Below are 17005 nucleotides of genomic sequence, written 5' to 3' on the forward strand. Positions count from 1 at the left end.
CATAGCTCCATTATTATACATTGCTTTGATTCATATGGTCCTAACCATCTAGTTTGGAACTTACCTGGATTATGTTGGTACCTGGAATCATACAGTAGTTGACCCACACTGAATTGCTTATCCTTAATAAATTTGTCATGCCATTTCTTGCGTCGTTTTTTAATTAACTTAGTATTATGCAAGGCAGATTTTTGAAACTTATCAAGTCCATTCAGCTATAGGATGCATTCTTGTTGGGCATCATGGAGATCAATGTTGAGTTCCAATGAAGTGTGGAGTGTTTTGTGCTCAAACTCAATTGGCATCATAATTGCTTTCCCGTAGACCAATTCAAAAGGAGTAAATCTTCTTGTTGTCTTCCATGTTGTCCTTTATGCCCATAATGCCTCTAAAAGCTTGGATGCCCAGTCCTTCTTATGTATTTGAACAGTCTTTGTCATAATTGCTTCTGGTTCCCTATTTGTTATCTTGGCTTGACCATTAGCGTGAGGATGATAAGGAGGTGATTTACCATGCCGAATAGTATATTCATTCATAAGGGCATTAATGAGATTAGATGTAAATTGGGCTCCTTGATCAGTTACTAATTCTCTAGGTACACCAAATCTTGTAAACATGACTTCATATAAGAATTCTACAACATTATTATCCCTAGCATGTTTCATAGGTTTTGCTTTAGCCCATTTAGTGGCATCATCAGTACATACCAAAATGTAAGATTTACCTTTTAATAGAGGGTCTATTGATTCAAAAAAGTATATTCCTCATTTGTCAAATGGTGTAACAACTACTTGTGGCTGGAGGGGAATTTCATATGATTTAGTTGGTCTACCCATTTGTTGACATCTATCACATTTCTTAGTGTATTTTGTTGCATCCTTATGAAGACTTGGCCAATAATAACTAAATGTCAAGATTTAGAATGTCGTCATTTTTGTTGCAAAATGTCCCCACGCAAGATATCATAAGTTTCATCTTCTCTGAGACATTTGCGCATAACTTGATTAGGTCCAGTATAAAACATGCAACCAACTATCCAAGAAACATCTACACATAACTTGATTAGGTCCAGTATAAAACATGCAACCAACTATCCAAGAAACATCTGCACATAACTTGATCAGGTCCAGTATAAAACATGCAACCAACTACCCAAGAAATATTGAAACTCTTTTCAGCTAGCAGTCTTCTATACTTAGGAGAGAAACAAGTTGGGGTTCACCTTGTGGTGAGATAATTGGCAATGTCATCATACCATGGATTATGTACTATTAAAGAGAACAAATGTTCATCTAGGAAGCTATCATCAATGACTGTAGGATCATCATGCACCTTTAATTGTGAAATGAAATCTACCACTACATTAGTCTTCCCTAGTTTATCTATTACTTTGATGACAAATTCCTGCATGAGTAATAATCAGCGAGCTAATCTTTCTGAAATGGCAGACTTATTTAGGAGGTACTTGATGGCAGCATTGTCAGTGTGCACAAAATTTTTATAACTAGTGTTGTAATGTCTAAATTTGTTAAGTGCATAAATAATAGCCAACAATTATTTTTCTATGATAGTACAATTCAGCTCGCTGCCATTTTTTGTTGATATAGTAGATAGCATGCTCAACAATTTCTTCATTTTGACCTAACACAACACCTATGGCATAATCTAAAGCATCAGTATGAATATGAAACAGAATGTTCCAACTGGGACCTCTGAGTACAGGTGCTTTAGTCAAGACATCTTTGAGTTGTTGAAATGATTTGTCACATTCTGAATCCAATGAAAATGCAGAGTACTTTAGCAAATTATACAATGGAGTTGCTATTTGGCTGAAATCTTTTACGAATCTCATGTAGTAACCATCATGGCCAAGAAAATTTCTAACATCCTCTTCTTCTTCAAACTTTATCCAAATTAGATTTAGCTTCTTCAAAATTAGATCCATAATCAGTGAAATCATCCATATAGATTTCCATATAGTCAGTAGACATGTCAGTGAAAATAGTTATTACAGATCGCTAAAAGGTAGCAGGAGCATTACACAATCGAAGGGGTAGTACTGAATTAAAAAATGTGTCCCAAGGGTAGGTAAAAGTTGTCTTATCCTGATCCTCCGATGCTATTTGAATCTAGTTATACCCACTGAATCTATTTAAGAAAGAGAAATACTTCTTCCCAAACAGATTGTCAAGAACTTAAACAATGAAAAGTTGTCTTATCCTGATCCTCTGGTGCTATTTGAATCTAGTTATACCCACTGAATCCATTTAAGAAAGAGAAATACTTCTTCCCAACCAGATTGTCAAGAACTTGATCAATGAAAGGTAAGGGAAGGTGATCTTTTTTAGTTGTTGTATTAAGTTCCTTATAATCCACACATACCCTCCATTTACCTTCTTTCTTAGGTACTATTACCAAAGGTGAGACTCACTATTAGAAAAAGGATAGATGAACCCAACACTAAAAAGTTTTTGTGGTTCAATTTTCACCATATCTCGCAATGTTGGATTGATTCTTCTTTGGGGCTGCCTTACAAGTTTGTACTCTAGTGTAATGTAAATTCTGTGAGTATAGAGTTTTGTGTCAAGTGCTTTCATATCTATATAGTCCTAGGCAAATGCTTGTTGATTTTCCTATAGCAACTTAAGAGTACATTCTAGGTTGGCAGGAGTAAGGTTGTTACTGACATTCAACTCCCTTCCTGGACTTACATCAACTCAAGTCACCTTATCTAACATTGCTAACTCATAAAAGTCGGATGTCCAACTCTCATGAGGTAACAAGGTATGAAGGTATCTAGTGGCTGCAGGAAAATGAGGTGTATCTTTAGGAGGAAGAATTGTCTGTAATGAACAATTTTGGTCAATACATTAAGGAGAATCTTCACCATATTCATTGAACAAGATGGCTGCGAGGATATCATCATCATTTTGAGGAATCATAAATGGGTTTCTATCAATCATCATGAGTCGACTTCATGAATTTACCTCAATCAGGGCACATAGTTTGATCATCTTGCAAAAGTGGTGTAGTAGGAGAGTATAAGGCTAACTTTTTAATGGTGAAATCACTAGATATGGTCATCTTTCCATAACGAAAAACAATGCAAGCATCTATTGTGGCTAACCAAGGCCTTCCTAGGATAATAAGATAACCTGTCAAAGTTTCTTTAGGTGATAAGATAACAAAATCCATTGGATATTCCCAAGAATCCAAAGTAACTATGACATCCTCAATCATACCATCAAGTTTGGCTATAGAACTATTAGCAAGCAGAAGTATAGTAAGGGTTTCTCTTCTACCAATATTATTCAACTGTAAAAATACTTCCCTAGTCATTACATTAATGGATGCTCTTAGGTCTATCAAAGCACTTTGTACCTAAACCCCATTAATATGAACTATGATGACTGGACTCCCTGGGATGACATATTTCGAAAATATAGAGTTATTCAGCATGAGGTCAGACAACTGACCCATAACATGGACAGTTTAGGGGTCCTTGCACTTCCTACCAGGTTGTTTTATGCAGGCTTCTTTAGTAGCTTTGGTATATGTTGGATTCTCCTTTAAAGCATCTAACAATGGTATTTTTACTATTGTTTACTTCAACTATGTGAGTAGCTCTCCAAAAGCAGGATTTTCAAGAGGAACAGAGGATTGGGCAAGTCTTGCGAAAATGGTGGAGACTTGGTTGTAGAAGACTGTGGTAGAACAGGAAAGGAGTCTTCATTCAAGGCATCCTCATAAGTAACTTCAGTTATTACTAGACCTTTAGGATTTGGAAGAGTGGTTCCAGACCAAAGGTGTATATCATTGATTGAATAGGTTTGTCGTTGAGTACTATTGGAGGAATACACTTGCTTTTAAGCAAGCATGTTATTCGGATTTGGTGTTGGCTGAGCAAGTAACTAAGTTTGTTTGGGTGGATTAGTATTGGCTGCAGGAGGTGGCATTAAAGCTTGTTGCTGAGGTTGTTGCAAGGCATTGTATTGTTGATTAGGCCACCACTAAGATGACCATTGCCAATGATTTTGTGGGGCTTGCCACTGATTGGCTTGCAGCTTCCAATTTTGATTGGGTTGTTTGTCAATTTTGTTGTTGTGGAGGGGCTAAACAATTTTGTTGTTGCCATTGGTTAGGTGGGAGGCTTTTACCAAGGTTGGTTATTCCACATGGGTTGAGATTAAGTAGGCCAAGAAGGATTTGAATGATTTGGGTTTGAAAAGTTAGAATTTTGCCATTGATTATTAAAATGCCCAAAATTGTGGAATACTTAGCAACAAGCATATTCTATCAATGATATACACCTTAGGTTTGGAACCACTCTTCCAAATCCTACAGGTCCAATAATAACTGAAGTTGCTTCTGAGGATGCCTCGAATGAAGAATCCCTTCATGTTCCACCACAATATCTTACAACCAAGTCTCCACCATTTTTGCAAAGACTTGCCCAATCTTCTATTCCTCCTAAAAATCCTATTGTTGGAGAGCTACTCACATAGTTGGCAATTTTTTTTGGGACAACACATGCAACGAGTTACAAGGGGGTGTTTATCTTGGTCCAATTCTTAACAATGATTCTTTGCACCCTTTTGTAAATTGCTTATAAAGGATCATTCTTCTTGGTTGCTATTAGATACTTTCTTTTATTGATTGTAAAGTCCATGCAATCATACTTTTTGTCTAGAAGAATATACTTCATCCTCCCATTTGCCATTGTGCACTTTTTTGTACTTGTATGTAATGTAAATGCCACTAGTGAATCTTCATTTATGGTGGCATAATATCTCAAAAATGGCATTTCTAGTCTCTATATCTAAGTTGTCTCACAAATTTGTTTACATGTATAACAACGGTATCAACTTGATGATTATGTACCATGTCCCCAGCTTCAGCCTGCCGTAAACTAGTCATACTGATAACAATTTTGTATTGTATATGTTCCAGAGTAACGAGAATCGCGCTGAAATCGCGTGAATCGCCGATTCAGCGATCAGATTCATGCACCCAGATTTTTTTGGAGTCGAAAATCGTGATCGGCGATTTCATCGGGTGAATCGCCTGAATCGCATGTATCGGCGATTCACTCAAAAAATCGCCTGAATCGCCAAAAATCGGCTGGCAACAGCATGCATGTTTAGTTGGAAATAATAAAAAAATCACTTATGTTTTTTGCTTTCTTTTTTACCTTTCCTCTTTGTTATAACCCTAAAGGGCCTTCTAATTGTTAAGCATGACTAGAAGAGAGGAGAAGAGAAAAGAAGAACCATACGTTATAACAAAAAAAAAAAACGACGACAAATAAAAAATGTTTAGAATGCATAACGGATGATGCCCAAGGGAAGGGAAAGACATAATCAGTTAGTAAAACATCAACGGTTCCCAGAAAGAGTGTGGGATCCGAAGAAAATCACAAAAACACTGTGTTCCATATAGTTTTGTGTGGATTTCAGAGTGCAAATTTGGTTTTGGCGACGGGGGCGCTGCCCCTCGACCCCGCCCTGTATCACGACAGGGAGCGCGCCCGGGGCGTTGCCCCAGGACCCCGCGAGGGCGCTGCCCCCCGACCCCGCTAGGGGCGTTGCCCCCTAGACCCCCAGTCGCTGCGGTTATCAGTCGTGGGAAGTCTCACCAGTTGATGAGACCTGAAGCTGTTGCAGGCATGGAGTGTCTGTGGTGGAGAGAACAATAGAGCAAGCCTTTCAAGAGGGGTGATATGCTTTGAAGCACTTGGAGTAGGTGTTGGATGTGAAGCTGTCTTATAAAAACTCTTTACCCCATGTGGTAAACACAAACTTCCATGTTTATATATGTTAAGTTTCAACTTCTATTTGATGATGTTATAGTGTGTTTAAGTTATATTCAATAAAGGGTGCATAAAATAAGTCTTAAATTGTTAAAATCTCTACATTTAAAGGGTTTTTTCAAATTTGCCGATTCATCGCCGATTCACTGGCGATTCACCCCCGATTCGGCCATGCCGATTCCGATACGATTCCGATTCTCGTTACTTTGATATGTTCTGATGCAGCTTCTTGCAGTGCTGATGTAGAAGAATAGAAAGTTTGGGTGTACAATATAAGATTGTTGAATTTCCAAAATATTAATAAGTAAATCTTCATCAAGCTAAGTGAAGTGTTTGTTATTTGATAATGTAATATGGTCACTGGTTGATGGATGTTATTCCATAAAATATGTAACAAAAATAATAAAGAAACTCTAGCCGTATATTGATTATGAAAATACCACATAGATTGTTTTAGACACAAAACGGATAGACTGAGGCATATGTACATATTGCAATAGTCTCAAACTCGAGGCATATGTTAACTTGTGGCAGATTGTTTTTGTTTTCTTCTTTTTTGTAACTTGTAGACCTTGGGCATTTTGTTGTCATTTTGAAATGCATAATATATAAGAACAGAGACGATGAAGGAAATTAATTTTTGTTATTTTTTATTTTGTGCACCAGTTGTCACGTAAATTCTTAGTTCTTTAACATAATGTAATATGGTTCCATAATGATTTGATGAATGCATGACGAATGTCTTATATATAAATAGTTGAAATTTTATATGCCTCTAAAATAATTTTACTCATTTTTTTTAATGTCAGCCTCTTAAAAAGGCTTCCCATTCCCTTCCGTATTCATCTCAAAAACTAAATGGTACATAGGAAAACGCACTAAATAATCTCGCATTCAAAGGAGATACACTTTATAATTCAAAGAACTCTGAACCCCACACGTTAACTTCCCCTTAAAATCCATGTAGACAGCTGAAAAAAAATAACTACCCTAAGCCACATGGATATTTGAAAGCCAGTATAAACATAGGCTCTACCGTTGCCGTCATAATGTGACGTGGAGGCTGTTCATTGTACAAACAATATTGAGTTGTATAATTTTTGAAGCTGAGTGTTGGAAACAGTGAATCTGCCAAAATTGACTGTGAGCTTGCATTTGACCATCACATGAAGAAATACAGCTACCTGTTGCACGCTCCACACTACACCTACGTCTTCTCGCACAGTTCTAAGCTTTCCTATTCTTCTGCATTCATAATCATACCAACATCATCATAAGGTTTGATCTTGATTAAATAAATATATAATTAGATGAGACGATCACACATTTTATGGAATGCCACCAACCAATCCAGCAGGTTTTGCAATGCGTCGTTTTTGCTGTTGTGGTCTTGGTGATGACTTCTTTGTCTCTGTTGGTGCAACTTTACGAGGACTTGGTCTATATAGTATAAAGGTACGACCAATCTTCCCAACAACTACTGATCTTGTTGCTTCTTGCAACTGTGATGCCACAGCATCTGGATCACCAGGACAAGTGCCATGCACCTTCAACTGCAACACAAAAACATAATCCTTAAATGATGGACACTTTGAGACTAAACTCTATCAAGAGCAATGTGATGACATGATTCCAATATTCATAAATTTAAAGCCAACATTTTCTTTCAAAGTTAGAATAATATAAAAGTGAACTGTAATAAACAACTAGACTATGCTTTTTATTGCTTGCTAGTCACAGAGAATTTGGAATGGACATTTTTATGTCATTCTGAGGAACTCTACAAAGGTCATAAATCCTGATAATCTCAGCCGTTTATGACTGGAATGACTAACAGGCAACAGATATACTGATCTGCTTGTTTCATAAACAACAGTCACCTGGAGACTCATACCCTGACCTGCGGTAGTTGGCTCCCTACTGGGAATGTATCCATCTCGGAGACGTGTCTGGGATGTCTCTAGATGTCAGGAGTTGAATTAAATTCCTGAGCAAGTGTATATGTCTACTAGAAGCATATCTTGAAAATTGTGAAAGTTTCTGTTAAAGTTTCCTAAGTATCTCATATTAATTACATTGCTTTTCCTCCATTCCCAATACCTTGTTCATGTTGACAAGGGCTAAAAGAGCCCAATAAGTACAGTAGAAGACTTGTAATTTCTACTTTGGGTATGAACTTTGACAAATTCTTTTACAGTTTTGCACATACACATGCATAATTATGTATGCATATAGCCATCTGTAAGTATCCATACACCATACTTATAAGGGCATTCCCTTCCCCATCCCCATCTTCTATCCCCACAAAGTATCCTGTATTCAGTTAACTATGCAAAAGCATGCCACACATGCTCTCATAAAGGGCCAATGCTGTCAAAATTGATTGAAGAGGATTTTTTTAGTTTTGCTCAAAGTTGAATTGGATAAGCAGAAGCAACAGGATCTTGTTGAACCTTTTACTTCCAGGCGTCATCGACCATTGGAACTTTTGCATGCAAATGAATGGAACCTTACATCAGAAATTACAAAAAAGTAGATGGATTTACACAAGATTTATGGCACATATACTGCCAATCTTTAAAAACATTCTGCTATGACCACCAAAGATATGATACAAGAACATGATGACTGAAAGAATGGATTACGAAAGAATCTAAAAATTGACATACATACCAACCTTTAACCAAATAATATCAGAACTTGCAATATACATACTATTATCAAAATATTCATAAGATCGAAATAACTAAGAACTTTATGATTATAGTTATTACATGAACTATGACATCATGTAAGTTATGACTTATCAAAATCATCTTACAATTTACAATTCATTATCAGACTCCCCGTGCCTTTGGGTTTTTGTTTTGCAACATTGATTGGTTACAAACTATGGAGTCAAAATGAAAAGAATTAAACTTTTAAATATGGTTGATGAATGGCATTAAAAACCTAAATGGTCACAGTTGGAGAAAGAAACAAAGAGAAAGATAATGGGAATCAGGACCAAACCTTAGGGATTGACCATCATCAAAAATAGTTTGAATCAAAAATGTTTTTCTCCAAATCACCAAATGTATAATAAACTCCAAATATATAGTTTACATGTGCTTCATCTACTCATTTTTTTAAAAATTCAGCCACTAGATTATGTTGTCATGTAACTAGTTATGACAATTGGTTTCAAAATTCAATGATTGTGCTTTTAGTTGTCTGCCATTTATATAAAATAAAATAAAGGAAAAACTTGTCAATTTAGCAAATGCTATATTCTTTAATTTTTGACATTTCTAATCTTTCAAGGCTGTCTATGATAGAATTTTTTGAGCCACTATACCAGGATATTGATAGAAGAATAGTATGTATGAAGTTTCAAAGGGCCAATTGTTCCTCCTCTATTATCAATGATGATAAATGCTTCATGCAAGCTATTTCGGTATGAATTTATGTGAAATTGTGGCCATTAATTATGTAAGCAGGACCTATTACACACTGTGCTACAAACTGAAATAGGCAAGAATTGGGGTCCAATAACCTTCTCTTGATATAAAAATGATATCCCATCTCATGCATCAATATATTTCTATCATCCAAACAAATCCGTATATTATCACATCTTTTTGTAGGAAGAGTATTTCCTCTACTTAGGATTGCAATTATCAGCACTACCCATTTCTTGTGTGTATAAATGCCGCCCACTTAACTTACCTTGGCCCATTCGTCCACAGGAACAATACCAAATGATAATCATGCTTTAATCTATATTCAAACTGAACAAAAGCCTTCCAACCTTGATGTATGGTTTTTCTTTTGAATTCAAACAGCACAAAGACCCTTTCAATGATGAAAATAATAGCTTTTTGAATAAACAGACTGATTGAAAAAACATACTTCCTTGTACTCGAGAGCCAACTCTATCATTTTCTGCATTTAAGTTAGCTTCAGATTCTGATAGAGGATTCAGGTTGATGTTCCAATGTATTCCACATGCTTTGCATTTTATATATGCAGATAGTCATTAGGAAAATCGAATCAACTTCATTTCACCGCATGGGTTCTTGCTTTAGTGATTCTTAAGTATTTGTATCTGCAACACTAAAAGATTATGCCTGTAGGTTGCTAAGCACAAGAAAACATTATGGCAAATTGGTTAAAAACTTAAATATCTATCTAGGGCTACAGATACAAATTGAGTAATAACCTAGTGTTTATCAAACATCAGGGTTACAAATTCAATACAAATACCACAAGTGAACCCAGGGGCACTCACGGGCTGCCCAATAAAAACAAAAAAAATAGTTATCTTTTAAAAACATTATTAAAAGAAAAAAGTTCTTGACATATATAATTTTGACTATAAGTGATACAATGATGTGTGTCATGAAGGTTTGTGTGGGGTTTCAAAAGCCTTAATTTAGGCTTGGTGGTAGGGGCTCTGCCCCTCAACCCTGCCCTCTGTCACAACAGGAATGGGCCATTGGCGATACCTCTCGAGCTCGTGAAGGTTATTGCTTCCCAATCCCCATAAGGAGCACTGCTCCCAAAACCCCATGAATGGTACTGCCTCTCAACCCCATCAGGGTCTCTACTCCAGACCCCCTCTAGTTATTAGGATCTCTTGTCATGCAGGAAACTTGATTAGAAACCCCCTCTATCTATTAGGATCTCTTGTCATGCATGAAACTTGATAACAATGAGGGGATGATGAGGGATTGGGATCTGATTCTTGAGTGTGTTGACTTATACAACTTGATAGAAAATTCTTAAAATGGGGTAGCTTGTAAATAGTGCATGGCTAGAGGAAGTGGCATAATAACTAATTGTGTTTCAAGTGAAATTGAACCAACTTTTGACAAAAACTTTAAAGCAATATGAAGATTATTATGTATTGATATAATTTTCATCATGTATCAAAATTTGATAAATCAGTGGATTTTTAATTATTGAATATTTTCATTTTTCCAGATTATGAGGTATTTATTTGTTAATGCATCATATAATTACATACATACAATACATACACACCCACACACACACACACACACACACAATATATATATACAAACCCCCTCTATTTATTAGGATCTCTTGTCATGCATGAAACTTGATAACAATGAGGGGATGATGAGGAATTGGGATCTGATTCTTGAGCGTGTTGACTTGGGCATTATTGTTATACAACTTGATAGAAAAATTCTTAAAATGGGGTAGCTTGTAAATAGTGCATGGCCTAGAGGAAGTGGCATAATAACTCATTGTGTTTCAAGTGAATTGAACCAACTTTTGACAAAAACTTTAAAGCAATATGAAGATTATTATATATTGATATAATTTTCATTGTGTATCAAAATTTGACAAATCAGTGGATTTTTAATTATTGAATATTTTCATTTTTCCAGATTATGAGGTATTTATTTGTTAATACATTATATAATTACATACATACAATACATACACACCCACACCCACACACACACACACACACACATATATGTATGTATGTATTTATGCACACAAATGCTTATATATACATATATACATACATAGATATATAGAAATAGACGTGTTTTGACGAAAACTTTAAAGCAATATGAAGATTATTATGTATTGATATAATTTTCATCGTGTATCAAAATTTGACAAATCAGTGGATTTTTAATTATTGAATATTTTCATTTTTCCAGATTATGAGGTATTTATTTGTTAATACAATATATAATTACATACATACAATACATACACACCCACACACACACATACACATGTATGTATGTATGTATGCACACAAATGCTTATATGTACATATATACATACGTAGATATATAGAAATATACATGTGTGTGTGACGTACACATACCCATACCTAAGGAAAACAAATTTGCCATATCTTACCAGGGACCCGTACTTGTACTAGAACCGGTAACTTCGATATTAATTAATCATCCTAATATTATGAATAATTTTATAAATTTAAATATATAATGTTTAATTAAAATATTAAATATACATAAACTATATTTAAATATAAAAATAATGTATTAGACCCATATGAGCCATAGCTCATGCTCATCAATTCCATTTAAGCATCTGTGAATCCAATATATAAATTGGGTTTTGATTACAAGCTTTAAAACATTAGATGTAATTCATTGTTGCCTATTTAGGAAGGCATACTGTTAGACTTTACAAAGTGCAGAAAGGAAAGCCTAATTTGAAGAGTAGTTACTCGTTCCACATGTGCACTATGCCCCTCGGCAAAATTAAATCAATGCTCCATTTTGCCATGTAAAGACAGGCTTCAATTGTTATTATGTGATTAAAAGACTAACTTGAAATTGTGGATATCTAGAGGCGTCTAATCACAATGCAAGTTCAAGTATAGTTCAAAGATTGAATCAACCCAACAATTTTGGGGAGAAAAGGGGTACCCAGGTATGTGGATTGAAGATGCTGAACCAGCAGCAGGACGAGTCCCAATTGAATGACTCTCTTTGGCCACCATTAAAGAAGACGCCCCTACATAGACACGCAATGGACCAAAGTGAATGTATTCAATTAAGTACTTCTCCCATATGAAAATTTGTACAACTTTAGCAAATACTGCGCTATGTATGTGACATGAGAGTTTAATAAAAAATGCAGATCACTGGACACAGGAGGGCCCTAAGAAGGATGTTGACACAAAGACAACCCAGTGCAGCACTTGTGAAGGAAGACCCTACATTTATGTTTGGCCACAGTAGACATTTCCAGAACAGCTTTTCACTCCCTTGGCATACCCAAAAAGGAGATGTGCCCAGCAGACCTACTTCATGAAAAGGGGACATCCCCATGATGTCTCATTTTTGTCTGATTTTTTTAATACAGCAGGGGAAAGGCCTGAGAAGCAAGAGGGACACAACCCCAGGGTACACTGCATTATTGTGTACAAAAGTATACCTATGACACCAGTGCCTCACATGCCTTACACCAGTCATTTTGTTATGTAGTCTAGAACTCTTTCAATACAATGATGCCCGCAGAAACAAAGTTTTTGAGAACTTGTGCACTTTCTCAAAAGTTATTGTTGTGAACCCTTTAAATAGATCTTTATTCGATTTTCCTATTCCTTGGTACCTTCTTACCTAGATGGAGAACATCAACTTCAAAGTCAACAGAGAAAAATCTGTATGACAAGTTAAAATGACTCTACTACAATGTTCATTTATGTCTCTCTCTACTTAAATTTGCATGAAAAGTGAGAGGCACAGATGTTTGGTACAGGACACGATCTAATTTTATAAGTATTCAATTGATTTGCCTCATACATAAAAGTGAAATTTGTTTTTACATTATGGCACATGCTCATCCCTCCCACACAGCTACCATGGGAGGCAGCTTCTTACGACACTTGCCTTATAACAGACTTCTAAGCTTGCCTGTACTAAATTAAAATTTAAGAGCACACAGAAACTAATTCTACTGAAAAATAATTACTTGAAAAGATAATTAGAAGAACTTGCCTTGATAAGCTCATTGGCCTCTAGCGCATCACTGATAGAAGTTTCTACAGATGAAGACACGCCTGACTTGCCAACCTGTAAGAAAAATGAATGTCAATATAAGAGTGAAGGCATTATAAAGAAGGCTATTGCTCACAGCATGAGATTTCAATAAAGGAGCAATATCTGTGGATTTAATCTTCAATATTGGGTAAGATTGAATTAGTTGGGAATGTATGTAATGACTTGGAAGCTGGTAATGAGTAAAAGCCTTTCTCAATAAGATTAATTAGAACTTCAGAAGCACCAATAAAAATAAGAGTTGTCAGCTCATAAGCAAGAATATGGGCATGGGTTTTGTTATTGCAGTGAAAACATCTGAGCCATGAATTATGCACACATCAGAGATACAACAATCAGGTATAGTTTGCTACTCTGTTTGAAGCCCACTTATGTCAATTTACTTGCATCTTTTTTAAGTTACCAACCAGAAAATGTAAATTATATTTGAATTTGAAATATGTTTCCTTTTTTGTATCAGGTCAGCTGCATTGTCAATGGTTCATAATATAGAATAGTTATTGAATTTAGAAAGCAATAAATTGTTGGAATGATACTTACAAAAGTTCTATGAGTACAATTACTATAAGTCTCTACAACTTATCCAAGCACAAGTTACAAGCAACCGTTTTGGCCTTCTCCAAACATATACAAGCACGGGAGCTTTACTATATTTGCAAATTCATATTCAATTCACAAGGTTGCAAAATCAAACTCTTCGTTTAGTTTCTAGGGTGAATAAATATTCACACAAGGCATAAAGAGAACAATAAAACAGGGTTGCATAGAGACACATCCCCAACCCTTGGAGGCTGTCCCGTAATGTCTGTCATCAGAATTCCTGGAGCCTTTGCAGGGTTCAGTGGTTAAAGATCTAATGGTTTTAAATGCCATTTCAAGGGCTAACAATTTAAGAGCAACTGTAACAATTGGAAATGAGTGGAGATTTCAATGTTGGTAGGGGAACTGGTTACAGTAAACTATATTTTCAGAATTTCTATAAAATACTAAATTATATTTAGATAAATGGTGTCTCCAAGTATCTGGTACTGGTACCAGCCTCCGCAGTCTCCAAGTAACCCTGTCTTCATAGAACCTTGCAATAAAATAAATAGATCTCCTAGCATTCCATTCAAACTAGTTCTTGTACACATATTTATAATATGTTAGTGCCTAATATTCCATTGTTGCTAACACCAAGAACATTCATCAACCATAGGCTTACAATACAATTAAATTATTAATCCAAAACCACAAAAGCCTGTAGCTGTCATATTCACAAAGACTGTAATATCCTCAGATAGGGATATAGAAAACAACAAGATCTCCAAAAATAGGGCACAGCAAATTATGTTTTTTTATTTGCATATAATGAATTTTCAACATACTCAGATTTGCATTCAGATATAGAACTTATTTATCTGCTAAGATTATACGTACATACATACATACATACATATATATATATATATATAGAAAATCACTCTAAATCTGCCCAGAAACTCCACAAATGATTCAAATTGACTTACTTTTGCATTCCTGAGATGAAGGTAATTAACAGTGTGCAGATTTAGACACAAAAACCTCAGAACTCTCTTCAAACCCTAGCTGTCCTTACCAATACACCTAGAAAATCAGAACTAGGTCTGTTCTACTTGTTTCCACTTCTCCTTCTTGTTGCTATCTTCAATGAAGCTAAGTAATATGAACAGCTTGCTGTAGTTAGCTCAAATCTGAAACTAATGCTTGCGTTTCACCTTCAGAAAATCGCCTCCAAACCTGATAATGAGTTGCAGCTCTGATAATGATGTCAGGACATCACAAACCAAAGCCCTTCCACTGAAACATACCCTTCTAAGGGGAGCCCATACGTCTTTCTGAATCCAGTCATATTCAAGGGTTTCAAACCTTGAGGCAAATATTGCAACAGCAACAGATAAAAGACTTGTAAAGTAATGAGCCCTGAAGGAACCCTAGAATGTTATGTAATAACTCCCAAAGAGATGATTAACCACAGCCCGTGATCCACCACTAAATCAATCCAGTGCTCCACATTAAAACTCTAATACATGAGCGAATAGGCTCCTTGAAAACCCACGTTCCCTTGGCCATTTTGTCACATGTTTATAAAAATAACTTAAAAGTACATCTAAATGGGGACAACTTAAGCCTTTAGTCTAGGAGTCACTGAGTTGCATAGAAAGATGTTCCCAGAACTTAAAATCACTTAAATTCTCTTAAGTTACATAAAAATTTAAAAAGATGTGCCCACAACTTCAAAATACAATATAATACAAGCCAAGAACTCCACACTTACCCAATAATTCTCTCTGTCCTCTTCTTCTTGGGTAATCCAAGGACAGCTAATGCACTATTAACCCTCAAGGTTTGAGTTCGGGACATCACAGACAAAGCAAACACACATAAATATAACAATTAACCAATGTATAGCTTGAATTGCTCATCCATAATTCTTTATACTACATTATTGGGTATGCCCCCAAGGTACCAATCCTATACCAAATTCGTGTTGGTATCAGTCCTGTGATGAGATTAGCCTGAGTTCATCAAAGTCTCACCTTGGCAACTCAAGTTTAAGGATCCACAATGAAATTAGGGTGCCCAAGCAAGACCCTGGGCCAACCTAAACTACTCCCAAGCGAACCCAAAGGTTGCCAAACAGAAAACAAAAAAATGTTTTTTTGAACATATCTATAATTTAAAAACTAAGAAATACTTGGTGTCACCCTTTAGTGATCAATTTGTGAAAAATGCCATGCCCCATGGGAATTTGTGGTTTCAAAGGCCTTGATTTGCACTTAGTGCTTAGGGCTTTAGTAGTTGAGTCTGCCTTGTATCGCAATAAGGAACACACCAAGTGCATTGGCCCTAAATCCTATGAGAAGTACTACTCCTCAACCTCAGTGGGGGAATTCCCCCATAACCCCCATTGGGATCTGCACTCCTAGACACCCACTAGTTATTGGGCTCTCTTGTCACATAAGAAACTTTATTACAATGAGGTGACAAGAAATTCGTATCTAACTCTTTGGTGTGCTAACTTAAATTATCATTGCAAACTTGCCAAAATCTATTTAGATGGGGTAGCCTCTATGTATAGCATGGCTAGTGTAAGTGGCATTGTAGCTCATTGTGCTTCAATTTTCAAATAAGATTGAACCAGAAGTTGACTTTGATCCTCTCAATGGCGAGGAATATGGAGATTATTATTTATCAATGTAATTTTCATTGTGTGCTGAAATTTAACAAGCCACTAAATTAAGAATTTATGGGTCTCTTTTTTTTAGCAAATTATGAGACATTTAAATATTTTGTTTTTTCACTTTTATACAGCTGTACTTGGCCATATCATACCCAAGGAAAAACAATTTGCCAAACCCCATATGCACACCTAACCCCATGCTAGGATTGACAACTTGGTCTATATTATACAAAAGAAATTCAAGAGCTCCCATCAAGTTTTGTTTGCTATGGATATAGATTGATAGAAACAACATTTGTTTCACACTGAACTCAAGTAAATTGTATTGCAAAAAAATATTTTTTCACCAAAAATATGGACTCTCTATGATCTAAATTGGATCACAGAAGTTACTAAAATCAGTTACCCTTGCTTCTTTAGAAATCTTTTCCT

At 35.7% G+C, this 17005-nt stretch overlaps 1 protein-coding gene across 1 annotated transcript in view; it reads right to left on the bottom strand.

The window, feature by feature from the left end:
• Nucleotides 1–6671: 6671 nt before the first annotated feature.
• LOC149577264 (uncharacterized) overlaps nucleotides 6672–17005 on the bottom strand; it is a 43148-nt gene continuing 32814 nt past the window's right edge. Inside the window, exons 2-4 of the mRNA XM_089822961.1 lie at nucleotides 13312–13386; nucleotides 7156–7362; nucleotides 6672–7054 (exon numbers count right to left, since the gene is read on the bottom strand). Coding sequence (XP_089679087.1) covers nucleotides 7037–7054; nucleotides 7156–7362; nucleotides 13312–13386 — 300 coding nt within the window. The 3' untranslated portion in view covers nucleotides 6672–7036. The remainder of the gene's footprint in view (nucleotides 7055–7155; nucleotides 7363–13311; nucleotides 13387–17005) is intronic.

Source organism: Cupressus sempervirens, chromosome 1 (assembly GCF_028749045.1).
Source record: "Cupressus sempervirens isolate cs-2001-9-10 chromosome 1, ASM2874904v1, whole genome shotgun sequence".
Classification (NCBI taxonomy): Eukaryota; Viridiplantae; Streptophyta; class Pinopsida; order Cupressales; family Cupressaceae; genus Cupressus; species Cupressus sempervirens.